Source organism: Lagenorhynchus albirostris, chromosome 6 (genome assembly GCF_949774975.1).
Source record: "Lagenorhynchus albirostris chromosome 6, mLagAlb1.1, whole genome shotgun sequence".
Taxonomy (NCBI): Eukaryota; Metazoa; Chordata; class Mammalia; order Artiodactyla; family Delphinidae; genus Lagenorhynchus; species Lagenorhynchus albirostris.
The window spans coordinates 32,099,077-32,126,886 of record NC_083100.1 but is presented as its reverse complement, the minus strand read 5'-3'; the positions used below and the strand labels follow the sequence as shown (position 1 = coordinate 32,126,886).

General features: G+C 40.8%; 1 protein-coding gene across 1 annotated transcript; it reads left to right on the top strand.

Annotated features, from left to right (window-relative positions):
* The first annotated feature begins 359 nt into the window (after positions 1–359).
* Positions 360–27,444, top strand: CD28 (CD28 molecule). The gene is made up of 4 exons (XM_060151349.1): positions 360–549; positions 20,996–21,349; positions 21,601–21,725; positions 27,316–27,444. The coding sequence occupies exons 1-4, from the start codon at positions 360–362 to the stop codon at positions 27,442–27,444; spliced, it is 798 nt and encodes a 265-aa protein (XP_060007332.1).
* The last annotated feature ends 366 nt before the right edge of the window (positions 27,445–27,810 follow it).

Below are 27,810 nucleotides of genomic sequence, written 5' to 3'. Positions count from 1 at the left end.
AATCCTCAATATAATTCTTATTGGTGCCTTTTGGACACAGTCTATCTCCATCCTATGAAACTCTCTCCCCTTTTAGAACACCTTGTTTTTCTACCCTTACATTCCTGCTGGATTTCAAGCACCCATTTTTCACAGCTCTGACACCCATCCACAGAGAATGATTTCCATGAGCCCATTATAGAGTGACTGACATTGTCTTTCAGTGACAAGAAAACACTTGCCTTTAAAAGAAGAGGAAAAGTCAAAAGTCATCAAAACAATGTGATATCCTGTGTGAAATGTTGCAGTCACAAAAGTTTGAGGTTTGAGTCCCTTGATCATGTGCCCCGAGGGAAGTAAGTGGTTTGAGTCCCTTAATCATGTGCCCTGAGAGAAGTAAGTCGGTGGTGGTGGCTGCGGATGACGAGTCAGGTTGCTCAGGTGCGTCTCCAGCTCACCTCACACTTGGGCTTCTCAGGGAGGAGGGGCGGAAGCCCTGGCCCACCGTTAGCACGATGATCCTCAGCCTGCTCCTGGCTCTCAACTTCTTCCCCTCAATTCAAGTAGCAGGTAAACAATTTTGATTTCTTTTCTCCCCCAACGTTTTCGTTTGAGGTCTTCGGTTCATTTTCAAATTTCAAAGAACTCGTGAAATTTGGGCATTTGAAGTGTAGTTTTTGCTATGAATGGCAACCTGTTATTTAGAAACTCACTGATTCTCAGACTATGGCCAGCAAAATATTTTAATGAACTGCCTTTGGAATTAAATCAGATTTATTTAGCTATCAGTTGATAGTGTCCCAAGAATTGTTAGCTTTTGTCTATACATATATATTTTGAAATGTAAGAAAATTGCTGTAAGCAGGTTGGTTCTGAAAGCTCTGGACTTGGACTGCCTGGATTCACAGTACAGATCCATTTCTTGCTAGCTAAGCTTAGGCTAGTATTTAAACTCTCTAAGTCTCAGTTTCCTTGCCTGTAAAATGGAGATGATAATAACCTCATCGCAAGGTCATTGTGAGGATAAAAGGAAACAATCCATGTGAAATGTTGAGCACAGTCAGTGCTTGGCTAGCAAGATAAAGGTTGCTTGTAATTACCACGTCTACCTGAACTGAATGAGCGCCAGAATGAATTCTGGAGTTGTCACAGAAGCTGGTACAATACAGATGCTAATAAATTAGTTTTTTTTTTTTAACAGCTGGCTGAAATCTGTTTTCTTAGTTGAAATTCTTTTACGTTTCCAGTGGTGATGGGGAGAGACTAAAAAACTTGACACTATCACAGTTAACTGCATTTCAGATGAGGAGATGGGAGTAGAAATGTTAATTTGGCTAAGGATATCATATAGGAGTTATTGGAACCAGGGTCTGAACTACTTTAGTCTGACTCTAGAGCCTGTGCTTCTCCGCCTAACATGATGTGCTTTATAATTTCTTAGCTCCAGATATGTCCAAGGTTAAATCATCTTTGGAAAATGACAGTTCCAAACAGAAAGAGTTTGTTGCGTATGTGGGCTGGAGTCAGATGTTTGTTCAACTCGTTCTCAGAGTTAGAAAAGGGTCCCACTTGGCTCAAAAATTGGACTGATAGGGGTTAATCAGCATACTGAAATAAGGATAGTTATTTTCCCCTTGAAGATACATTGAAAGGCCAGTATCTTCCATTTTCTTTCTCACTTATTTTGGTAATGTGGGGACTGCATGATTTTTTGTTGTTCTTAACTATCATGTACATGATCTCCAAAGAATATAATTACCCAACCTGCACAAGTACGCTAGCTACATATATACCCATCCATTTTGTTGTCTGAGGTGCCAGTAAGCACGTTTACAAATTGTGTGTATTTCTAAAAGGTGTTGATATAATAAAAGACATGAACAGGTGATGAGACAGGTTATGCTCCAGTATCTGGAACCCAGTATTGAGAGTTACCAAGTATATTTTAAAAGAATCTTCAACATCGATTTAAAAAAACTTTGTTTTTAAGGGATCTCTAAAATTTATTTTTAAAGAGTATTTAAAATTTCTTAATTTATTAGGCAGTAAAGAATGGGCAGAAAAGAGAGAGAAGCCTCACTCTGACAGAAAACTTTAAAATTGATAATTGTACACAAAATACTTTCCTCTGTGGAAAGCCATCCATCATCATTTCATTCACTCTCCTTTGAAGATATTTTTTGTAAGACTCAAAGCTTTATATTCTTCCTTTAGAACATTTATTAAAAGGGGGATAGCTAGAAAAGCAGTGAAGAGATCACACACATGGAAACTGTTTTTGACTTTGAGGTGCTTCTACTTTTCAAGTGCCAACTCACCCCCATAAAAACTTTTAAGATTTGATGCTGAGTGGCCATCTAATGAAGTAGGAAAGGGGTAGAGAAGGCCCTTTCAAAATGTCTCTTCCAGTAAGAAAACTTACGAGAAAAAATAATTACAACATACAAAAATGTCTAATGATCCATTCTAATCAGTGGTGCAAAATCGTCCATGTGCTTTTTGTTTCTGTCTTCACCCTCCACGAAGAAGTTACAGTTAAGGACATTTGCTGGTCACAGTGTACTTGTCCTCCCTAGGATTGTGAGAGACTACTTCTATGTCTGTGTTGAGATATGTGTGTGTGTATGTGTTTGTGTGTGTGTGTGTGTGTGTGTGTGTATGAAGAACAGTTTTTCACCCAACTAATTTAATAAGTCTAACTCATTACCTCACAGAATAGCTTAAAATGCTTATTCTATGAAGTATTTGAAACCTAACCCGATGCTTCATGATTAATAACACTATAGAAAGATCTTTATGGCTAAATTAAAGAAATATGACTTAGGAAGCATGAGAAAACCTTAACTTACAGTTTCTTTACTAACATGACATGTTTTCTACCAGATAATTGTGCAATTGAGATCCACAATAGAGGATTTTGTTGGATTTTGGAATATGAATCCAGCAGAGAACTGCAGCCCTTGAAAGGGAATCAATTCGTGGTTGATGATAGAAGCGTGCCAATAATATATAGCATTGTTCATAGGTTTTTCAGCCAATATTGGTTATTTTTCAGCAAGCTAATCATCCATGATAAAGGCAAAAATCAGGACAACACATTTTTTTTTTCCACGAGAGCATTTCTTTTCATTTCTTCCGAAACCTTAGCAAAGAAACTGTCAAAAACGGCCAATTCGAACACAACTGGTTTCTGCAGTGCTTCTGCATTTCCCCCAGCACTTCTTTTTCTGAGACAGGCACAGACAGCAGGAAAATGATTGGTATTTAATAAAAAAACATCAGCAAAGCAAGGTAATTAAAGACCTTATTTTTAGTTCAGCAAATGACCCCTCTGAGGTAGTTGTACACAAAAAGAATCATTTACTTCTCTCAGGAGAGTGTTGCTCCAAGGCGGGGCTTGGGAAGGGAAGGTAAAAAGATGGACATAGAAAATGCAATGTAACCAGCAGCTTGCTGTGTCTACATGACACCCCATACACAATAGCCAGTTCTTCTGACTGTTAAAAAATTGACTGGGTGTTTTGTCAGTTCCAGTAAATTTGATGGACATTTCAAAAGTGTAGCCATTGCTTAAGAATTGGTTTTACTCTGCTTTCACACCCTAAGATACTTTTTTTTTTTTTAAAAAAGGCAACCATCCAGAAAGAACTTTTACAGCAAGGAATGTAAAATTAATACCAATATATCAGTACCAGGAAATAGAATGAGTCATTTTCACAGATAGATCAGAAAAAGAAATGAATCTGTGATCGTTACTCTGAATCTCTCACATTCAACCCTTTACTATGGGGGGTGGGGGAGGATCTCGCTGCCTTTCCTTTAAACATAAACCTTCCTCCTTTTTAATATCCTTACTCTGTTTTCATGAGTATCAAAATGCCATGTGACTACCATTCACCTTTTATCATGGGTGGCTATCTTCCTCCAAGTACTGCCTGCATGGAGTGTGTTGACATTTACAAAATGAAAATTATGCCACCAACATGGCAGAAGAAAATTCCGTTTGTGGTTTATCATCTCTAAAACAATAGCTCTTTATTAATGCATATAGGCATTGATAAGGATACACGGTTCATTGCAGACTTTCTTGTCTGAAAATCAGAGGGCAGGCCCTCCTTCAGAGCACAGTTATTTATCCTTTTTCCTTTTCATCTTGGTTAAAGTTTTGTTTGCCTTTTTCTTCAAGACATTTCTTATTTATAAAACTTCACAGAGGCTGGGACTTTTCTTCCCAGTAGATAGTTTAGCTGAACTTCAGGAAAAAAAATGATATCTGGGTGGCTTTGTGACAGACTGAAGGGGTCTCTGGTTTTCTAAGACTTGTTGAGGAATCTATGTCTCTTTTATGTTCATTTCTTTGACCCTTTTTGGTCAATGATACGATGTTGTCATCCAAAAATGTACCCAGAACTTTCGGTCTGAGAATGGTTGCATGAGAATTGGTCCCAGAAGCTGGAGGGAATGTAACCCAAGCCCTACGGAAAGTAGGTGTCTAATTTCTTGCTTATTACTCTCATTTTAATGACTCTCAACACTAGAAGAGAGGTGTCCTGGATGGGTTCGAGGGCTACTCAGCCCATTATTAGAGGATGTGAAAAAGAGAGTTTAGACTTCTTGGGCCTTAGGATTTCAGTGCTGATTTCATAGGCATCTTAATTCTGTGTGTGACCATTCAGGTTATGTGAGTTTATATTTTCATTCTTAGAAGACGAATGCATGGTGGTGGTGAATTTCTGACTTAACTCTGAGCTGCAGCTTTATCTCTGCATCACCATTACCATCATCTTTTTCATTTGTCATCATCTTTATTATCTTGGGGACTCTGGTTGCCAAGGTAACCAGGTTAATGGTTCCTGATGGTGTCATAAGAGTCACCCACTCACCGTTCACTCTGACCTCTAATCTAATTGTGAGCCCCTTTCTGCAGTATCTGAGTCACCTCTCTGGCTCACAATCAACCCCTTAATGTGTTGATTATAACAGTAACTCCTAGTCATTACCCACTCTCTCACACACAAGAATCTAAATTAGTGACATGTCTTACATTTTTAACAATGACATGGATTCCCGTGTTAAGGACTTAGGTGGGTGTTTCTTTTTTTTAAACTTGAGAAGATAAAGGGCTGTACTTTTCATTTCTTAGGGATACTTGACATGTGATAAAATGTCAGAACATCACTGTGGCTGTATTTGCAGCTTCCATGTGACCTGACGACTTGTGTTGAAATTCAACAGTACTAATAATAAGGGTACATAATTTAAGACCAGCTTCAGCAATGTTGAGTCCAGGAGGGTTCCACTTCCAATTCACAGACTCTATCCCCTAGGAGGTGGATGAGAATGGGCACATAGGAGGAGGAGGAGAATGTTTCCTCCCACCATGAGGCTCCTGTGGGGACTAAAGCAGGGTGTTAGTAAGTTACTGTTCTCTAAAGTTCCTGCTCCTTCTTATGCTTTGGGAAGACAGATCTTCTTTCATGTGCTCATTCCATAGGTATTTATTAACATCTTCTACGTGCTATTTTAGGTTCTGTGACTGGTACAAAAACCCAGTTTGAGCTACAATGAAGTTAAAAATGAGAACTGTGAAACCTTTCCAGAATTTTTTTTTCTCTTTCAGTTTAGGACCACTGTGAGTGATTTCCTATCCATGCTAATTTATTTCATGGAAAACAATGATAAGCCAAAGCATCCACAGAACTGTTGAATTCAACCACAGACAGTTTTTAGAGATGGGAGGGAACTTAGACATCTCTTGATTTATAGAAAAGGAAGTTGTGTTGATGGTTCCTCGAAGATGCTAATAGAAAGATGACATTGCAATGTTTCCTGACATTTTGGGATGCTTTTAGGCTGGACCCATTTTACTTATCCAAACTATCTCCTTTTATACCCCAATACAAGATCCTTAACCTAAATACTGAGGGTTTCTTCAATGTCTCACACACCTGCACTTTATGACCTTTCTGATACTGTTTCCCTTTTGGAATTCCCTCTCCCTTTCCACACATCCAAATCCCACTTGACTTTCACTTTATATCTTTAGTGCAAGATCCAGCTCCCTGAGGAAGCTTTCCCTGGGTATTCAGCCTTTACTACGGTCTTATAAGAGGAGCCCCAATGGGAGTGTAACACAATCTAACAAATATTTATTAAACCTCTGTTATATTTTAGTCTCTATTGGGATCTGAAGGAATATAAAAAGAGGAAAAGAACTATAAAGACTTCATTAGCACACAAGAACTGCTTGTGTAATTAATCAAGTTCTCTGTGCTTTTGCAGACTTCAGATCTAGTTGAGAAGACTATATGTGACAGGATATAACAGCTGGAAACAGATAAAGAAAACTTGGCAGTTTCCTACCTCATCATGCTATTCGATGCCTTAATGGCTTTGCATGTATTATTCTTGTAATCTGTTATGTCCCCTAGTCCTCTCATCTGAAGAAGTCTTCTCTGAGACCCTACATGGCCAAGTGAGGGACTTCCTTCCTCATCAGGGTTCTTAAAATTATCATTGTGTGTTGATACATCTGTTTTTTCCCCCTAGACTGTGAGCTTCTTGCAGACAGGATCATGTCATATCCATCCTTATAACCTCGGTACTATGTACAGTGCAGGAATCATTGTAGGTGTTGGACAAATATTTGTTGAAGGAAATGAATGAATTAGTACTAAAATGGGGCAGCATAAAATAAATAGTAAGCTTTTACGGAAAGCTGGGAATTAAGCTGGACTTTAAAGCTAGATAGGATGTGAATGCATGATGTTATTAATAATAATTGTCAGCTAATATTTATTTTGCACTTATAATGTGCCAGACACTGTTCTATGTGGTTTTCCCTGTATTAAATCATTTATTCTTTCCTTAAATCCTTTGAGGTAGTTACTATGATTATCTTGTCTGTAAGATGGGAAAACCGAGGCATGAAACAGATGGAACGACTTGCCTGTGGTCACACAGTAATCGAGCCAATCCATACACACTTGTTCCAGGGTTCATGTTCTTACCAATGCCGTGTTGCCACAGGAAGGAGAAGAAATACAAATGAAGAAATTAAACCAGGAATATCATTGCATGTTCTTGGAACAGTTGACCAGTCTGAATGTATAGAGGCTTGGAGAGGCAGGGTAGAGTCAGGTCCAACAAAGGATTGAATACTGATAATAGAAATTCAAACTTCATTTTCAAGATATTGGGAAACAGCTGAAAGTTTGTGGAAGCAGGATGGTCTAGAGTGTATGGAGACTAGTGACCAGGAGATCATGTTAGAACACTCTGTCACTTTGTCAGGAAGGAGTGACTATTCTGAGAGATGTTTTGAAAGTAGAATTTCAGGACTTAGTGCCTAGTTTGTGAAAGAGAGGGAGGGATAAAGAATGATGCCAAGATTTTTGGCTTAAGAGGAATGGTGGTGTCTCTGCCTGAAATCAAGATGTTGTGTAACTGAGTTCTGGAGGAAACTAGTGTTTAACTTTAGACACACTGGGTCTGAAGTAAGGACTTGAGGTATCAGAAAGATGTCTGGTACAAAGCTGAAGACATGGGAACTGGGTAAGAATAAAATATTTAAGCATCCTCAACTTTGGAATAAAATTGAAGCCGTGGAAATGGAAACAGGTAGCTAATAGAAAGGAGAGGGTATAACTGTAGAAAAGCAGAGTGTTGAACGGAGTCTGGAAAATAGGCCTGGTTTGGAGTCAGCTGAAGAGGAGGATGAACTAGTGAAGGAGACAGAGAATGTGTTTGGGGAGGAAAGAGGGGAATGAGGCTCGTGGAATGTCACTAGAGCCAAAAGAGGAAAGAGTTTCCAGAGAGACAGTGGTTAATGGCATTGACTGCATAAGGGAAGGAGAAGTGTGTAATGACTTGGAAAGGCCATTGGTTTTGGCCAAAAGGAAGCCATTTGGGGCTTCTGAGTTTAGGCAAGTGATGGGGAAGGAAGATAACACTTCGAAGGTTTAAGAAAAGGTGGAGGGGGACAAAATTGAGAGAGTGAAAAGGAGAGGAAATTGCCAGATAAAGTGAAGACAGTCAGGAACTTATAACACTTATAATGTTTACCACGGTATTTTGTACATAGTAGGTGTGTAATAAATGTTTGCAACTGAGTGACTTAATTATATTCGACAGGTGGAAGGAGCCAAGTGTTGGTTTTGAGTGTGTGTGTGTGTGTGTGTGTGTGTGTGTGTGTGTGTGTGTGTGTTGCATGGGTGGAAGAGATAGAGGGCTATTAGGAAAGACAAGAAGAAGAGGGAGAGAAAAACAAGAGAATGGAGGCAGTTTTCTTGAGGAGATGGGGATGGAGATTTGGAGAATGGGAGTATTAGCGAGAGGAGGACAAATGTCTAAGAAGAACGGGAGGAAGGGTAGAGATTTATAGGGGTAGAGATGTGTTAGGATGAAGCCAGGGTAGATGAGTGGTTCCATACTGGCAAATATATATTTATATATGTTTGATTCTCTCAAGACAGGTCATAGTGTTAAACCTGTCTCAACAAGGGCCACTGGGATAGAATATACCTCGACTTTGAAGAGTTAACCTGTTTGTACTGTAAATTTGCTTGAGTCTTCAAAACTGCACACTGTGGCTGGGCTTGGCCTCAGCTCACGGCTGTGATAACAGGGTCACAAGGTTCAGACCAAGCCTGCCCAGCATCACAGGCAGGGTTCCAGTTTCCAGTCAGGGATGTTAATCTTAGCAACTCTCTGTGCTTTTCAGAGAAAGGACATGGTGGCTTGCCCTTGACCTTAGGGAGGCCACGTCTATTATTCGTTTTCCAAACTCAAAATCTAAAACCCCTGATTTATCAAGGTAGGGGGATGTAATGAAGAGTTTTAGTTTGTTACACTCTGACAACTTTTCTAGGCCTTCATTTCCTCATCTGGTATATGAGGGGGTTGGACGAGAAGGCATCTCAGGTCTATTTCTGGCTCAAAAATGCTTCTTAAGTGGGATAAAAGCTCTAGCTTTTATCAGCTCTAGCAAGGCAACCCCACCCCTTTGTGGATGCTCTTACGATATGATAGAGAAAATACAAGAACTGCAACCAGCCATCTTGGAAATTGTTTGGAGAGATTGTGAACCAGCATCTTAGATGCTAATGTGCTTAGAAATGACTGCAGAGTTTTGGGGGACAATATTGCCTTTGTTCTCCCCTATCTTCCAACATAATGTTAAAGTTTAACACAGTAATTATTTTCAAACTTCCAGGCCATGACTCTTATGTAGAAGAATCTGAATGTGCTAAGGTGGCCCTAAGCAGACTTTGCAAAGGTATAAGATTTAGGGAGAATGAAACAGACAGGAAAAATGTACTGTCGTCTTCTTTACAGAGTTGTTTTGAATGAGGGTTTAGAATGATGGTGGCTCAGGAGGAAAATATGGTTCCCAAATTTGGTTACCAGATTAAAATATGTATTTAGGATATAATATATTAATACCTGAGGTCTCTAGATACCTGTGGGTATCTGTTAACTGGATTACTGTCATAATATTTGTGTAGAAAGCTATAAAGCCCTAATTACCTGCTATCTGAGCTACAGGTAACCTTTTAAGGTAATAAAATTTGAATTTTGGAATGGTCTGGTGGCTATTGGTACAGGTAGCTCTTTCATATAAATTAAGGTGCTGTCATGTTGTCCTCTCAGATGGTTCTTCCAGCATTAGGAGCTGAGAGGACAACACAGACCCTTGAATGGTAGGGCCTGGGTCACATCACACCCAAGTTTATGTTGCTTTGTGTTTAGGAAGTTTTGGTCCTAGAGTGCTCATACCCTGCATTGCTGGGTAGCGTCTCTGAGTGGTAGGGATGGGTTGTAGTACAGGTAGTGGTTTTTTAGCAGGTTTAATAATAACTGTCACCCTAATACAGATGACATCCCAATGTACATGTCTATCTCTGACTTTCTTGAGCTCTAGTCCGACTCATCAAACTCCTGGACCTTTCCTCCAGGATGCCTTACCTACCCCTCAGACCCAACATATCTAAAACCCAACAGCTTTTTTTCCGAATAGATTTCCTTTCTTCACGTAGCTAATTTTGTTAATAGCCCCTTACCCAGTCCATGTACTCCACGTCATTTTGATTCCTGTTCACCATCACCAAGCATAACCCAGCACCAACACCTTGTCCATCCTTTCTATCCCAGCTGCTACCTCCACAGCTCAGGCCCTAGGAGCTCACACTGATGCTATTGGCTCAGCCTCCTGACTAGTCTCTGCTTCAGCCCTGCCCTCGCTCCAAGCAAATGCACGTGCCCCTCTGGCTCCAAGCAAATGCACGTGCCCCTCTGTGCTAATCTTGCCAAAGCGGTGCTTACTAGCCCAGTCTCAGCTCAGGTGTTTTCAATGTCTCCCATTGCCTGTCTAGTAAAACCCATGTGCCTTTTTCTTGGCATTATAAAGGTTCTCCACGATTGGTATCAGCCATCTTCACTTACTTCCCCCCTATGTAAATGGAATGCTCAGCTTGTTCCCAATAAACCCTTACCCTAAAGGGCATTTCCTTTACCTTAGCCTGTCTAAAGGTACTCCAAAGTTCATGGCCCAGTTAAAGGCCAGTCTGTACAGAAGCAGACTTATCTTGTCTGGAAACAAGGGGTCTTCCGTGTGACTGTCAGTGACCCTCTACAGGGCTCACACACCAAACCTGGTTTTGGAGTGTAGCTAATTGTGAACCTGCTTTAGGATTTCTCCCAGAAGGAAGAGGCTGCCGCTTCTTTTACAGCTTCCCATCTCCCAAGAACCTAGTACTATAGACCCCATTATTTATTTGCTGAGTGAATGCTTGACTTTGTCAAGGCAGAAGTCAGAATACCAGAACAGTTTTCTGACACACTGAAATTTCTTTTCAGAAAGAATTCATTGATTGTATTGATAATTTTTCTCTCTCAATAATTAGTGCCTTAGGTCTAGGTGCTTGGATGGGACCTTTTGCTGCTATCTGGCCTCTGAGTTACTTTCTGACAGTTGACTGGAGCACAACAATTTTTTAAAAGGCCAAGGGTGATGGTCCTCTACATTACAGTGTCTGCCTGTCTGGAAACACAGATCGAGGCTGAAGGTGGTGCTTAGACTGGTGCTGGCCAATAGCAACTTCTATTTCTATTATCATCTGTAGCCGTATGTACTTGTTTGAACTAAGGTCTCTTTAGCTTTTGTTTGAAAGTCACACTTGCTCTGGGTAAGAGTTAATGTGCTTGATAGAACTTGCTAGTTGTGCATATGCAGTCTTGGGCAGGGCTGGTTGCTTGGCCTGACTGTTTTTCCCTATAGAAGTCATTGCTTCTGCCATGGTGGCCTCCTCTACACAACTCTCCTTTCCTTCTGATTCTGGAACCTCTTCCTCCCCTTGCCCCTTTAGATCTGAGCGTGGTTATAACTCTGCTGCTATGAGCTACAGGTTCTAGTACTATCCCCTGTGGTTCCAAACCACTGCCAAGAGTCTTTTTATAAATAAACCCACCTCCTATCGCCCAGTTTTGAGTGCCGTCTGTTTCCTGCTAAGATCCTGAATGAGACCATGTATACGTATGTGGACCATGGTTTTCAAAGACTTTTTGTTTTTTTTTTGGAGAGGCTTTCCTTACATCTCTATTCCTTGTGAAAATAAGGAGAGTTTCAAGATGACAGTCAACAGAAAACTAGATGAAATGACCACAAAGTTATTTTGAAAACATAATCTGAATTACATTTTTTCCCCCATTTTGACATGGATTTCAGAGAGTCTGGAGCCATTCAAAGTTTGATAGCGTTGTTCTTCTCTCTGTTTTCACTGAGGAGGATGGTGAAAGATGCTGTAGTCTGAGTGTCTTGTGTTCCTCTTTCTCACATCTCTATGAATCCAAGCCACAAGCTAGAGTTACCAGAGCCACAGATGGTTGAGCATTCAAGTCCTCCCAGAAAGCACAGTTTGTCTTATGAGTTCCTGAGGCCAGCACTGCATTGGCCTATGGTCAGCCTGCCCCTTATGGAGTCTGCAAAAGGAGGAGGTGGTCAGATGGCCATGTGCTGAAAGGTATCCTGGGCCTGAACAGGAAACATGCTCAGAGGAAAGTTACGGTAACTTCACCAGCTCTGTGGTCAGGAAGGAGGTGTTCTGTGCCAGGGAAACCAGTGTCACCTTCACAATGTGTTCACAAACATCACAGGGCAAGATGGTTGAAAAGAGAAAGCTTCATTTTCTTTGGTTCCTGCCTAACATGCTAAACTCTGTTCAGTCAGAATTTTAAAAAGGAAGCAACGTGATTAGGATCTTTACAACCTGATTGTTAAACTGCAGAAGAAACTCTGATCATGGTGTGCAGAGATGGAACCCAACAAAGTTCTTAAGAGGTCAATGGACATTGACAACAAGGTCAAGAGGTCAAAGGACAATGACGTTGCTAAAGAAACATGTACTCTATCTTTTTTAGGGCTTCCTTAACTTTAGTTAAGGAATGCGGCCTTCAGTCTTGAGTGCTGCGTATTCCACTCTCTGGTTCACCAGCCTCTGTGTGCCATTTGATTTCTCTATGGTGCTATGATAAGGAAAAGGAAAGATGGAATATCCTAAATTAATCATGACAAATAAATGTAATTCACAAAGGCCCTGAAGTTAAGGGTTTGCCCAATGAGGTTTAGATTGAAAGTGATTTTATGTATTGACTAATGTTTGTGTTCAAACTCTTTTGGACATGTGGGCAAGCTGAAATGGAATTGTTGCAATGGTGTAATTATTGCGTGTGGATCTGAAATAATTTATAAGAGGCATTTCATGGGACCATATTGTCTGTAGGCTTTATCTAGGATCGATCTATGACCTTCAGGAAGTCTCTGCAATTGTAAGCAAAATCTTTTGTGTAGAGGCAAAGCAAGTTTGGTAACAGACTTTTTCTAAATATGAAAAAGTCAAGATTGACATGAAATCAAGTCAAACTTGCTGAATGTACAAAATTGGTTTTCTATTCATTCATGATTTAAAATATTACTCTTAGAATCATAAATAAATAATATCTTAGATCTTCCACAATTTCTGTGACCTTGTTTAGAAAGCCATTTACTTCTTCGGTTTTCAGTTGCCTCTTGTGTAAAATAAGGGATTGGCTGAGATCATCTCCAACTTCCCATCCAGCTGAGCACTTTTTGCGGGATGGTATTCCAGCAAAACGGGGTAGAAAATGAAATTTATCTTGGTCCTGTCCTCTTCCCACTCCATTTACTCCCCTGCTCAATGATATTCTCCTCCTAAGTCTCACTTCTGTGCCATCCAACTATCAAGTCCAACTTTGAGAAGGTCTAGAAACAATCACCAAAATTGATTGAAATTTTGATGCAACCTGGCAGAGGGAAAAGAACACTAGATTAGAAGTCATGAGGCTTGAGCCAAGTCCTAAGGGTCATGTACTTGTCCTGTAACCTTGAGCAAGAATTAGACCTTTTTGACCTCAGTTTCCTCATCTATAAAATGGGCATAAAGATGACTGTCCTGCTTATTTATTTCACAGGTTAATGTGGAGTTTATATGAGATAAAATAGGAGAAAGCACTTTGTAGCCCTATGAATATAGACCATAGTTACTAATTTGTCAATGTATTTCCCACATTGCATTTTAGGCTTCACCTTATTTTGAAATCAAAGCATTAACTGAGCTGGTGGGGAGTGTCCTTTTAGGGTCAGGGCTCCTTCTCTGGTGTTTGGAGCCACACCTTAGAGATGGTTATCCACTCCACCTGTGCAGAGAGTTGTTTATTATTATAGTAGTTGACCTATTTACCATAGGCAAAAAGGGAAAGTTTTGTTTTGTTTTGTTTTTGGTAACCAAGCTCCCTTCCCCCCTTTCTCATGGAAGCACAAGCAACTTTCAATTTTCCAGAAGTCAACTATATCACAAAATTCACAGATTATCTGTGGGAAATCTTTCAGCTCTCACTGCCTTGCTCATAGGTAGCAGATAAGTACCTTCTCACCTCCAATCTTACTCTTCATGTTGCCTGTTGTCAAGGAGGAGTTGTGAGGGAAAGAGGTTTGAGGTTACTGCTTCCTGTCTCCACACCTTTAGCTGGTTTAGCTGCTAGGAAAGGCTTTGAAAAGCAAAGCACTAAATTCATCATCAAAACAACTTGCCAATTCAATTAGAGCCATGTCAGTCAAGCCAATCTTTTGACACCAGAAGCGAATACAACTGATAGATTGACAATGTCTCTCTTTTAACCTAGTAGGTTTGACCTAGGCAGACCTTGCCTAACTACTCACAAGAGGGAAAACTGAATATTTACAGGGAAAGGGGTAGGTCTGCTAAGAAAAAAATTAACATGAGAAGGATGCTTCCCACTCCTAGCACTAACTGGAAAGCAAAAAGGAATCAAACAGATGGGGATGCTAGTATGGGGATGCTAAATATTTCTCTTATTTCTTCTTCTGAGTCTAGATATGTCCTTAAATTTTACAATATGTCCTTAAATCATTTAAGTACTGTAGATTCCCTGAAACTCAGAGAACCAAAATACATATCAAAGCCAAATGTCATTTGGTGTTCTGGTTATTTGTTGCTTTGACTGATCCATGTTATTACTTTACTCTCGCAGAGTAAGGGGTATGCATTTTCACACATGCTCCATTTTTAAGAAAAAATGAGAGCAATCAGAATTACTGTTTCTATGGGAAGTCATAATGATCACAAATAGTCAATATCACTTAGAGCAATTGATTATCTTTTCCTACCACCCAGAGTGAATTTCCTTCCCTTAGTGTCTCTCCAAAGCAGATGTGGATTTTGAAGTCCTATGAGATGGCTTCTCACTTAGGTTTCTCTGAATGACTGACATGAATCAAGGTGGAAGCAAGTACTATAAGGAGATACATGTTAAAAAACAAGAGGTTCTATCAGTCAAACTTGAATTCAAGTTGAACCCTCAGCTAGGAGGCTGTTGTCACACACTAGCACATACTGAGAGAACTATTGATACTTCAAGCATAGTACCTAATTTTAAAATGATCTGTGCTGACATAGAAGAGGGAGGAAAGTAAACCTTGACAGATAAATTGGACGTCTCTTTTCCCTCAAATGACCATGTAACCAATATATTTCAAGCTCTTTCCCAACAAAATATTAGTACGTAGGGTCACACAGGAAGTGACTTTTCCTTGCCTTGCTCAACTGTTGGAGAGGCCATCAACCAGGGCAATATTGAACAGGTAACAGCCAGCCTAGATCCTAGGACCTCAGATGACTCTTCCCTAAGAAGTTTCTCACTTTGTAGTGCCGAGGGAGAATGGGCTCAGGAGAAATGTGATCCGTTTTAACAATGCTGAGGTTTGAATTTGGAGGCCCCATCATGAACAGAAGGGAAATCTATTTTCCAGTTATCTCACTATATCATGCTCTGTGAAGGGAAGCAGAGGAAGACCACTGCTTCTCCCTCTTCTGAAAAACAGCAAACACTGACTAAGATCCAGGGCGTCAACTATGTGCCCAGGAACCTTTGAGGTAATTTCCTTTTTCTCTGCAATGATCCCCTAGGCTGGAAGAATGTCTTCTTCACAGCCCAGATGTCCAAAGTTCACCTCAGTTTCTGAGCTGTCTGCTCCGGTCACGTAATGAATGAAGAAAAGACATAGGCAAAAGGAAAACAGTGTTACTTACTGGTTGGTCTGTGTGGCCTGAGGACAGCATTTTTAACTCCCTTACTCATCACATCTAAACCCATGCTGAGTTCTGCCAACTTCAGTCTGGAAATATTTCTTGAGTTCATCCACCTCTTTCTAACCATAGTTCAGACCCTTATCACCTCTTGCCTAGACTACTACAATTGCATCCTAACTTGTCTCCACGTTTTCACTCTTGTTCTCTTCAAATTCACCTTGCACCTTTGTGCTAAAGGGATCTGTATAAAATGAAAAGTTGTATGTATGACTCTTCTGTTTAAAATCCTTCAAAAGGTCCTCATTACCTGCAGGAGAGAGTCCAACCTATGAACTATGCTTACCTTGCCAGTCCTGTCTTTTACAACTCAGGTCCAGCAAATTCAGGTAGGTGCAATTCCCAACACCTGCCATACTCTTTCTTCCCTCCTCATCTGCTCTGCCTAGACCATTCTTTTTTTTCTCTTTGTCTTTATCTTCCCCACAGTCGCCTACCTCACCCCTACCCCAACACACATTCTCCTACCTCCCCCGCACCCCCTAACACAAAGACTCATCTTAGCTAGGATAACTTTTACTTCATGAAAACCTGTTGAATCAATGTGTGCATAATCCTTTTAAGACTCAGGTTAGCAGTCACCTCCTCCAGAAATCCTTAGTTGGTTCCCCAGTTGCCCTCACAAACACTTGCAGATCACTCTGCCACTCTTTTTAAAGTTGCTGTCTGTTTTTGTATCTTTCTTCTCCCACCAGATTGTGAGCTGCCCAAGGATAGTCACTGAGCCCTGCTTACCTTTGGGAAATCAATTTCTCTCTCCCAGTGCCTCTTGGGACAGTGTCTCACCCTGAGTTATGCAAGAGGCACTAAGCAAACTACTGGAGTGTAGATGCTTGAGCTACTCTGGCCCCCCTCCCTCTCCAGCTTGCTGTGGGTGCTGGGAGAAGGAGGCCACACTGAGCAACCGTCCAGGATTTCTCTTCAGCCTTACTCAGTTTCCTTGCCCATGCTTCCCCTCCCCGCTTTTAAAAAATCCCTGCAAAGGAGTCCTATTCTCATCTTTTTTCTTACATCAGCTCTCAAAGGAAGGTCAGGAAGAATTTGAATGCCCATTAGAACAGAATTCAAGTAATTAATAACAGAAACACACTTCTTGGAGTCCTCAATAGGCAGAAACACAGATACCTAAGCTGAAAAGGAACGCAGATGTTGGCATTTCTTGCTGGGGTTGGCTCTTCCAATCAGAACCGGCCCAGTGATTCTTGCTCAGTAAGCACAGAAAAAGGCCAAGCAAGATACAACAAAACAGAAAATGAGTTGGATTTTCCTATCAAGACAGGCTGAACTTTTTGAGTCTTTACGTGTTTACTTTTCAGTGCTTTTAGAGAGTATTTGTTATAATGAATAATAAATGAAGCTAAAGTTGTTGTTGAGACAGATTTTGAATGAGGACTTAATGAGATGCTAGGCAGAGCTAGCTGCTGCTAAGAATGGTACAGTCTGATCACCATCTTTCACTTATTATTTAATGAGATGCCATTGTTTGCACAGTATCATGCAAAGAAGCATAACCCCTTGTCCTTGCTCAAAAGGGACTTGGGAACTAGGGGTGTAGAGGAAATACACACAAATCAAAAGTTAAACAAATGGAAGCCTATGAAACAAGAGGTGTTGAAAATGTAGAACAGAGAGTAATCATTTTGAGACCTGAGAAGGGAGAGACATTGTAGGCCGTGGAGTCGGTGAACAAAGTACAGAGAGATGAGTACTCACAGTGTGGCCCTAAATGATCTGGCTAATGGGGAGGGTTTTGGTTCGAGGAAATGAGATTGGAAATGCTAGTGGAAGCCTATGAATTGAGGATTAAAAGTGAGTTTCAACTGTTAAGCCACTGCTTCGCAAACTTGACTGCAAATTAGAATCTCTGAGAAACTTTAAAAATATTGACGTCTGGGTCCTACACCCAAAGATTCTGATTTAATTGGCCTGGGAATCAAGGGTTTTTAAAGTTTCCAGATGACTTTAATATGCTGTCAGCTTGAGAACTCTGTTAGGCTGTAGTGGTTTTCAACCCTGACTGAATATTAGAATCAACCAGGGGAATTGTTAAACCAATGGCAAACGCGACATATAAAATAGGAGAAAATATTTGCAAATCACATATCTTGATAAGGAACTTGTATCACAAATATGTAAAGAACTCTGATAACTCAACACTAACAAGACAACCCAGGTAAGTGGGCAAATGATCTAAATAGACATTTCTCTAAAAAGGGTATACAAATATCTAATAAGTACATGAAAAAAATGCTCAAATCATTAGGGAAATGCAAATCAAACCACAATGAGATACCACTTCATAACTCTAGGGTGGCTATAATAAAAAAGATGGACAACAACAAGTGTTGGCAAGGATGTGGAGAAATTGGAACCCTTATACGCTGCTGGTGGGGCTGTAAAATGGTGCAGTTGTTTTAGGAAGCAGTTTGGCAGTTCCTTAACAAGTTAAATACAAAGTTACCATAATGACCCAGCAATGCCACTCCAGGTGTACACCCAAGAGAATTGAGAACATTCGTCCACACAAAAACTTGTACATGAATATTCATAGCAGCATTATTCACAATAGCCAACAAGTGAAAGCAACTAATGAATGAAGAAACAAAATGTGGTATATCCATACAATGGGATATTATTTGGCCATGAAAAGGAATGAAGTTCTGATACATTTACAACATAGATGAACCTTGACAACATTCTGCTAAGTGAAAGAAGCTAGATACAAAAGGCAACAAAAAACTAAAAATAGAACTACCATACGACCCAGCAATCCACTACTGGGCATATACACTGAGAAAACCATAATTCTAAAAGAGTCATGTACCACAATGTTCATTGCAGCTCTATTTACAATAGCCAGGACATGGAAGCAGCCTAAGTGTCCACCGACAGATGAATGGATAAAGAAGATGTGGCACATATATACAATGGAATATTACTCAGCCGTAAAAAGAAATGAAATTGAGTTATTTGTAGTGAGGTGGGTGGACCTAGAGTCTGTCATACAGAGTGAAGTAAGTTAGAGAAAAACAAATACCGTATGCTAACGCATATATATGGAATCTAAAAAAAAAAAAAAGGTCATGAAGAACCTAGGGGCAGGACGGGAATAAAGACGCAGACCTACTAGAGAAAGGACTTGAGGACACGGGGAGGGGTAAGGGTAAGCTGGGACAAAGTGAGAGAGTGGCATGGACATATATACACTACCAAATGTAAAACCGATAGCTAGTGGGAAGCAGCCGCATAGCACAGGGAGATCAGCTTGGTGCTTTGTGATCACCTAGAAGGTTGGGATAGGAAGGGTGGGAGGGAGGGAGATGCAAGAGGGAGGAGATATGGGGATATATGTATATGTATAGTTGATTCACTTTGTTAATAAAGCAGAAACTAGCACACCATTGTAAAGCAATTATACTCCAATGAAGATGTTAAAAAAAAAAAGGCAACATATTGATGATCCCGTTTATATGAAATGTCCAGAATAGGCAAATCCATAGAGGTAGAAAATAGATTCGTGGTTGCCAGGGGCTGGAAAAAAGAAGGAATGGGGAGGGGCTGCTAATGGGTGTGGGATTTCTTTTGGCGGGTAACGAAATATTCTGGAATCAGAGAGTGGTGATCCATTCACAGCTTTGTGAATGTAATAAAAAGCCACTGAACTTTTTTTTTGTGGCCTCTCCCGTTGCGGAGCGCAGGCTCAGCGGCCATGGCTCACGGGCCCAGCTGCTCCGCGGCATGTGAGATCTTCCCGGACCCGGGCACGAACCCGTGTCCCCTGCATCGGCAGGCGGACTCTCAACCACTGCGCCACCAGGGAAGCCCAAGCCACTGAACTTTTAAAGTTTACTTTAAAAGGGTGAACTTTAAAAAAAGGGTGAGCTTTATGGCACATGAATTATATCTTAATAAGTTGTTATAAAAAAATGAAAAGAATGGATCCCTCTCTCCACCAGCATAGACCAGTTAAATCAGAATTTTTGGGAATGGGACCCAGGCACAGGTTCTTGATGTACAGCTAGCATTGAGAACTATGTAAAAGATGAAAAGCTATTAGTGATTTAGTTCTATGCAGCTCCGTTTTCTCCACAGCAAAAACAAAAGACTTGAGTACATGGATTCAAACCCAGGTTAAATTGTAAATTTCATTTTAATAGATGATTTGACCCTTTAGTATGGGTATGGGGGATATTGCTTCAAATAACCCTTAAAAAAAAATGTGAACAGGCAGACAATTGTTAGTATACCTAAAAACAATAGCAAAAATGTTTTTTGTTTGTATTGAATTTTTAATCAAAGACACAAAGTGATTTATTGTTTTAAAGAAATTTTGGAGAGTGTTGGTTGCAAAGTCGATTCTCAGTGCTTGAGTGGCCCATTGCTCAGGTGGTTGTAGTTTACTTGGGTTTCAGTCCTTGCTTTGCTCACCATCTGCTCAGTGACATTAGACAGATCATCCAATGTTTGTAGGCCTCACACAGTCACTACAAGAAAAGGGAATATATTGTCATGTGCTAGGGAATGGGGTATAGTGGGGAAAAAACAGGATAGAATAGATATGTTCTCTTCCATCATGCAGATTTCAGGTTCTTTGCTTTAAAAGTGAAGAGATTGAACTAGGTTGTCTCCAGATTTTTTGATCGTTTACTAGGATAGCATAAAGCTAGAAGATGGGCTAGAGAAAGAACTCTTGTGGGCCTCTTGGGCCTCTTCCATCTTCTGTGATTTAAAGAAACAAATATGCAAACTTCCTGACAAGGCTGTTTTCAGAATTTGCTATGGAGGATAAATTAAATTCTTTGGATTACATTTTTCTTACCTCTTTATCCTACTCTTGGAACAGCCCATAAAAAAAGTCAAAATGTTTCAAAACATTTAAGTTCCTTCACAAAAGGCTGAATCACAACTTAAAATACAAATCTATTTGTTTATGTCAGGTGTTAAAAGCCATTTCCAAGTAAAACACTCAATTAGAAAATTAATTGAGCATGATTAACATGTTAGGAACCTCAGCACAGATTCAAAAATTCCAAATGCATAGCTGTGATGTTCAATGCCAACAGAAGGCCACGTTCTGCCTTCCAAGTGAAAACATGCTCCACTGTTCCATTCAAAGGAGGATGAAAATAATATCAAAATGTAAACTCTAAAAAAAAAAAAAAAAAAGTAAACTCTCAGGATAACTAACTATCTTCCAAAGAGCTCCTGCGTCTTCATCTGCCAAGAGAAATCCTTTGCTGGAGATCTGTTTATTTTGTTAACTAATATATCTTGACTTCAGAAAAAAAGTCCTTATATTCTTGTTCTAAGCAAATGATTTTTTCCCCATCCAGAAAACAAGATTTTGGTGAATCAGTCGCCCATGCTTGTGGTAAACAACAATGAGGTCAACCTCAGCTGCAAGTATACCTACAACCTCTTCTCGAAGGAGTTCCGGGCATCCCTTTATAAGGGAGTAGATAGCGCTGTGGAGGTCTGTGCTGTGAATGGAAATCACTCCAAGTCACTTCAGTCTACAAACAAGGAATTCAACTGCACTGTGAACTTGGGCAACGAAACAGTGACATTCTACCTCCAGGATTTGTACGTTAACCAAACGGATATTTATTTCTGCAAAATCGAGGTTCTGTATCCTCCTCCTTACATAGACAATGAGAAGAGTAATGGGACCATTATCCATGTGAAAGGTAACGCACGGCTCGACCAGTGTCCACTCTCAAGTAGTGGTTTTCAACTGCAGTCTTGAAAACTAGGTCATGATCAGTGGTGGGGTTGGCTAACTCCCAAAGAGGACAGACCAACGAGGAAGTCTACACCTCTTAAGCCAGTGATATTTTGCATATTTTGATTCCTCTCACATTCTCCTCTAGGAAGAAGGAAGGAAATGTACCCAAGTGCCATTCCCATATCATTTAATCTAATCTATTCTATTTTTCAGAGAAACATCTTTGTCCAGCTCCCCGGTCTCCTGAGTCCTCTAAGCCATTTTGGGCACTTGTGGTGGTAAACGGAGTCCTAGCTTTCTATAGCTTGCTAGCAACAGTGGCTCTTTCTAACTGCTGGGTAAGAGAAACAGCATTGTTTTCATGTAACTTTTCTACTGCATATGCAGTTGGACATATTCAAGAATTTTGCCTATGTGGCTTATTTTCTGTTGAACATGTGATTATTTTCTTTTTCCCTGCTAGGTTTCAGTAGGTTCTCTTTTAGCCTATCCAACTTTATCTGAGATAAAAATCAGATGTGAGTTTATGTTCAGAAGACACTGATTAGGTGGCCAAGCAGAGTAAGAAGCTAAACAGGTAAATAAGTGTGGGAGATAAATTAGGGTAGAAAATTACCTTTCTTCTCCCCACGTTGCAATGTCATTATGACATACAAAATAGCTCTAATATATACATATGTATAAAAATCTAAGCGACTTGGGAATCTAAGAAACTGAAGCCAATGAATAACTTTGGTTCGGGGTCAAAAATCATGAGAAATTTGTCTGCTGAAATTATGCATTCAAACCTAGCAAGGAAACTAGGTCTGTTTATCTGAGTCATATTTTTATCTCCTCTGAAGCAGTTGAATTTTGTGAGGCCAAGTATGGTGCTGTCATTATGAAACTATAACGGGAGTTAGACTTTTCTGAGCTCTTACCACTGAATTGGAGTTTACGAACTTTTGCAAATGTTCATGCAATAAACTTGGTGTGTTTTTCTCTACCTTCTTCCACGTTGAAGTTTTGGCCTAGATTTGAACGCATATTGATAACCATATCTACTGCGAGGCAGGGAACTCCTTATTTTCTCTCCTTTCTCTTACTCAGGAACTTCCAGTTCTTATGTACACAGTGTGGCACTGATTCCATATTGTCTTTGCATTTTTTTCTAGAAGTTAGATTCATGTATGAATCATTTCCTCAACAGGATATGTATGCTTCTCAAGGATAGAGGACTATTTCTCTTGACATTCACCATCCTTCTGGTATTAAGTACATTTAGCTTAGTGCTTAAAGAATGCTTATGAACTGATGAATTGATAACCCCCATAGAGGCCAAACTAAGGACTTAAATGAGTATGCCTGAAGTATCATACTTATCTTTAAGGCATATTCCATACATCTAACTAATTCATACATGGATCAGTGATTTCTGGAAGCCATGCCATGTTGAAGCCATCCTATTTACTATAGCCTTGGTGCTGGGCAGGGTCGGGGTGGAGGAGGAAGGAAGCCCTGGGTTCACAGTCATGCCAAGGATAGATTCAGCCTGGGATCCTTTTAAACTTTTGTCAGCCTATTGCCAAAGTTTGCCTCTCCCTTGTTCCCCAAATGCTACTCCCATTTGGGGAGACTAGGGGGCAGATGGATGCTTGTCAGGCTTCCTGTTGCCTAATCTGTACCTCCAACAAAATCTGTAACCACCAAAGTGGCTGCTTGTTCCTGAAAATCCTTTATATCAGATCATGAGAATTTGCCTATCTTGCCTTCTTCAAGTTGCCCAACCCTGATGGGGGCTTTTTATGTAGTGAAATATTGCCTAAGTTCTTCCTCTGATGTCAGTTGAGTCTGGATCTTGGTGTCTTCATCCTAGTTACCTTTCATCTTTGAACCTCTGTGGAGTTTGCCAATAACATTAGAATTCAGGCTCAGGACGCGCAGGCTCAGCGGCCATGGCTCACGGGCCCAGTTGCTCCGCGGCATGTGGGATCTTCCCGGACCGGGGCATGAACCCGCATCCCCTGCATCGGCAGGCAGACTCTCAACCACTACGCCACCAGGGAAGCCCTCAGGTCTTGTTTTTATCTTGATCCCCTTGGAATATCAACTTCTTAATCTAAAAGCCAGGAGCAGTGCCTTTTGGGGTACATTTCCAGGACAGGTGCTCCCCTGTAGTATGCTGACCTAAGTCAATGTACTTTACCAGCTTTGTAAGAAGTAGTTTTGGAAAACTGTTTTAACTTTCAGTGGCCAGAAGGGTACTGCTCTCCATTTAAAACTTATTGTCAATATACACTAGAATATCAGTTACTATAAGCAGGGACTAATTTGCTAAGTGACTCGAGTTACCCAAAGGGACAAGAGTAGCTTCTATTTTCAATGAGTTAAAAAAGTTTACTTTTAAATTGGAAACATCATAAATGCAATATGTTTTTCTTTGGCAGCACTACTAATTCCTAGTGAGGTTCATCTTCCTTTGTCTTGAGAAAACTTATTTTGGTCTTATTCTGTCTCACGAGCTCCCTGAAAATTGGGAAGTCCCAGTGCTTGGCATACCTTATCTTCTTCTGTGGCCTCTTGTGGTTAATTAGGTTACCCAATAAGAAGTACCCTTTATCTGCATCTCAAACATAGGTCTTTGTACTCTCTGACCAAATGGGTGTGAAATAAATATATATGTATATTTCATAGAATAACAGAGCATTTTTACCCAGGGCTCATCTTTTCTGGATACTGTTTAAGCAACTTGCTGAGATAGGCAGCCAGGTCATCAGGGATCCATCCCTAGAGTTTAGCCATTTCCAGGGTACTTTTCTGGGATCCTATTTTTGGCTGGTCTGCATTGTGCCTTGGTGTAAGATGCTGTTTTCTGGAACTTCCTGAGGGTCTGTGATGTACTGCCGTAGGCAGTTCTAGGCTGAGTGGGTTTCTGGGAACAGCTGCAGATTCTATCTCAGTTCTTGACCTGTAGATGACATTTGAATAAAGAGAGAGCTCCCCTCTGCCAGGCAGCCACAGACCAGCACCTGTCACTCTCACTCAATCCTCAGTTCACTCCGTTGAGATGGTAAACCCATCCTCCTTCTTAGTCTAAAGGAGCCTTTAAAAAACACAGTTTTCTCCACTATAAATCACACTGTGGGCAATGTAGATAGTGTGTGTACAGGTAGTATCTGCCTTTAAATTCAGTGGGTTCTTGAAGACCATGTCCTTTAAATGAATTGCCCTGTGTATGCCTGTGTCTTTCTGCTGCTTCCGAGAAACAAGTTGGTAAGGATGGGAGTAGAAGGAAGAGAAAGGGAGGAGTGGTCCTGAAATCACACATCTTTAGCAGACAGTGAATGTTGAAGGGCTAAATGACTTAGTCACAGAGACATGTAAGGTGAGTACTCTGCACACGTATATGCATATGCTAGATGAACATGGACACTGTGGGTTCTGTATACTGTTCCCAGCATGTCTCATTTCCATCCCACTGTTGTGTTTACAGTTAGGGTGAAAATGACTAAATCTGCTATCTGATAACAGCATGAGGGTAAGCATGGGAGCGGATTGCAACAGATCTTTCATAAGTTTGGTGCAACCCAGAGAACCTCAGAGCCAAGGCATCTTCATTATGGGGGCCCCTCTAACTAGCTATAGTTTAATTTGAGTGTCCAGAAGCAAAGTCTGTCTCTTAGGAGTCTGGCAAGGGAAGTCGTCAGAGTTAGAGTAGGTACTCTAATGCCTCCCAGGATATCAGCAGCAGCCTTCCACATTTATGTGGGGGGCAGACAATTCCTTGCCTTACTCCTGCCCTGCCATAACCCTGTGCCCAAGAGGACTCTAGTCCTTTATTTATAGAAAGGATGTAGAACCAAGATGTTTGAAGGGCAACTTCCCTCACCCCCTTGGTTTCCATAGCTACCTCTCCCTGAATGCATCCCCCAATTATGTCTGTTTAATGATGTCCTCTTCTTACTTTCAGCTAGATAACCTCATCCATCATCTCAAATCCCAAATGACCGAAGCTGAATTGATAGTCTCTTTCAAATCCACTTTTCCTATCATCTTGCCTTATACTTATGGATGGACCATCAACCTCCTGCTCACCCAGGCTCAAATCATCAGTCATCTTTGAGTATGAGCAAGAAGGAGGACTCAGGCAGTCTAAGAATATTCATTCTCACTTGGTGATATATCTTGTATCCATTGCTTCATTTTCATTCCTTTCTTTTTCATGATCAGACTCTTCAGATCAGGATTTCCCGGTCTTGGCACTACTGACATTTGAGCTGGATAATACTTTGTTGTCAGGGGCTGCCCTGTGCATTGTAGGATGTTTAGCAGCATCTCTGGTCTCTGCCCACTAGATGCCAGTAGCATTCATCCCAGTGTGAATCTGAAGACATCCCAAAATGTCTTCAGATGTTGTAAAATGTCCTCTGGGACAGAGGATAAGGGAGTTGGAGGTGTCAAGGATGAGGCTTAGGAGGTCTGGTATGGGCAACTGTGTATATGATAGTGTCACTCACTGGGACGAGAAACACTGGAAAAGACCAGGTTTTAGGGGAAGATCTTGAGTTTCTTTTTGGACATGTTGAGTTTCAAGTACCTTTGAGGTCTAGTCCAGAGAGATAAATTTGGGTGAATAGGTGGCAATTGAAACTGTGAATGTGGATGAGGTTGCCTAGGGAGAGAGGATGGCACGAGTAGAGGAGAAGGCTTAGGACCAAACCATGAGGAACTCTAACGCTGAATGGCTAGTTAGAGAAGAAAGAGCTTGCAGAGGAGGCAAGGAGGGAGTGGCCCCAGAGCGGCAGGATGAGAACTGGGGTGGTAGCACCTCACGGAAGGCAAAGCAGAAGCATGTCAGAAGGGAACGGATAATCTAGAATGCTGCTGAGAGCTCAAAAGATGAGGCCTGAAGACATGTTAGTTTTATTTAGTGATATGGAGGTCCATTTTTTACCAACCTTTAACACTTACTCCTGCCCCTTTGATAAGGAAGGTGGGAAGGGCTCAGGTAGGAGTGCATGGAAATAAGGCCAGTCTTTGGCTTATTTATTCTGGTGCTCATGACATTCATGTCCAACGTATCAATATTTACTTATGCATCAGGCCAGGCCTATGTGCCAAGAAATAGACTTTTTTTTTCATTCTGGAGAATTCTGGATCCAGAAATCTGGATGGCTTTCTACTTTTAGAATTTTTATGGAACTTTTATCAAACATGTAAATTTTACCATCACACTGATTGAGAAAATATGTTCCTAACCTTCAGTCAAAACTTTGCTAAGATTTGTGGTGAGTATAACTCTAATTCTAGGGTTAGTATCACCCCTCATTCCTGGTAGAAATTCATCCAGAGGGAGCTGTGTCTCAGGGATGGAGATGAATGACGCTATTGTCTTTATTTATGGAAATATACATACATATAAAGGAATAGGACTGTAACTAGTTGTCTAGAACTGTAACATCCAATTAATTTGGACTCCACTGCTATGAAATTGTGACTATTCCAGACTCTGGAGGGCTGAAGGTCCTCTTTGGTTAATCGTGAAAAAAATGGCTTCTTGAGCAAATGACTAATACAAGAAGATTGCATTGGGGATGCTTAACCTTTTCAAAGGAGGAAGGGCCTTCAAGAATATTCACATATCAGAGTTGGATATGTTAATTAGATATGCTTTTGGAATTCAGTTCCAAATGGTTGCATTGAGAGTAACAGGAGTGCATTTCTCTAAAATACTTTCTTTGATTCAGATTTTTCAGGTTAATTTGGAAGAGTCCAAAGTAGTTGGGTTTGATTGGTCATTATGCAAGTCCAAGGTGCTCAATGAATTCTGGTTTGTTCAGCTTCCTTTGACTGTGTTCTGAAGAGTTGCCCCCAAATCTTAGCACTCCTCCCAGATATCTCCCTCTGTGTCCCTGGCCCCCTTCACAGTGACATTTCTCTTTTCTGCAGATGAAGAGTAAGAGAAACAGGATGCTTCAGAGCGACTACATGAACATGACACCTCGCAGGCCGGGGCCCACCCGAAAGCACTACCAGCCCTATGCGCCAGCACGGGACTTTGCAGCCTACCGTTCCTGACACGGACGCCTATCCAGATGCAAGCCGGCTGGCCCCTCGTCACCTGCTCAACACCATTGCTCTGGATAGGAAAGGACTGCCTCGTCTTCAGCCAGCCACCTTGGCCTCCTGTTAGGCCACCAATGCGAATTTTTCTTGAACAAATAGGCCGAATAACATCATTTTGAGACTCTGAAATGAAGTTAAAGAATATTACTGTGGCAGACTCGTGTAGTGCCATGGCCCAAATTCAAACTCACCATGTATTTATTGACTTGATTGAGAGGTTAGGGTAGAAAACTGAAAGTGAGCGGATTCTGTTAGCCCTGACATCTGCTTCCAGTTCCACTCCTTTCTAACTCACCTGCGTATTGCGGTCAAGTGAAG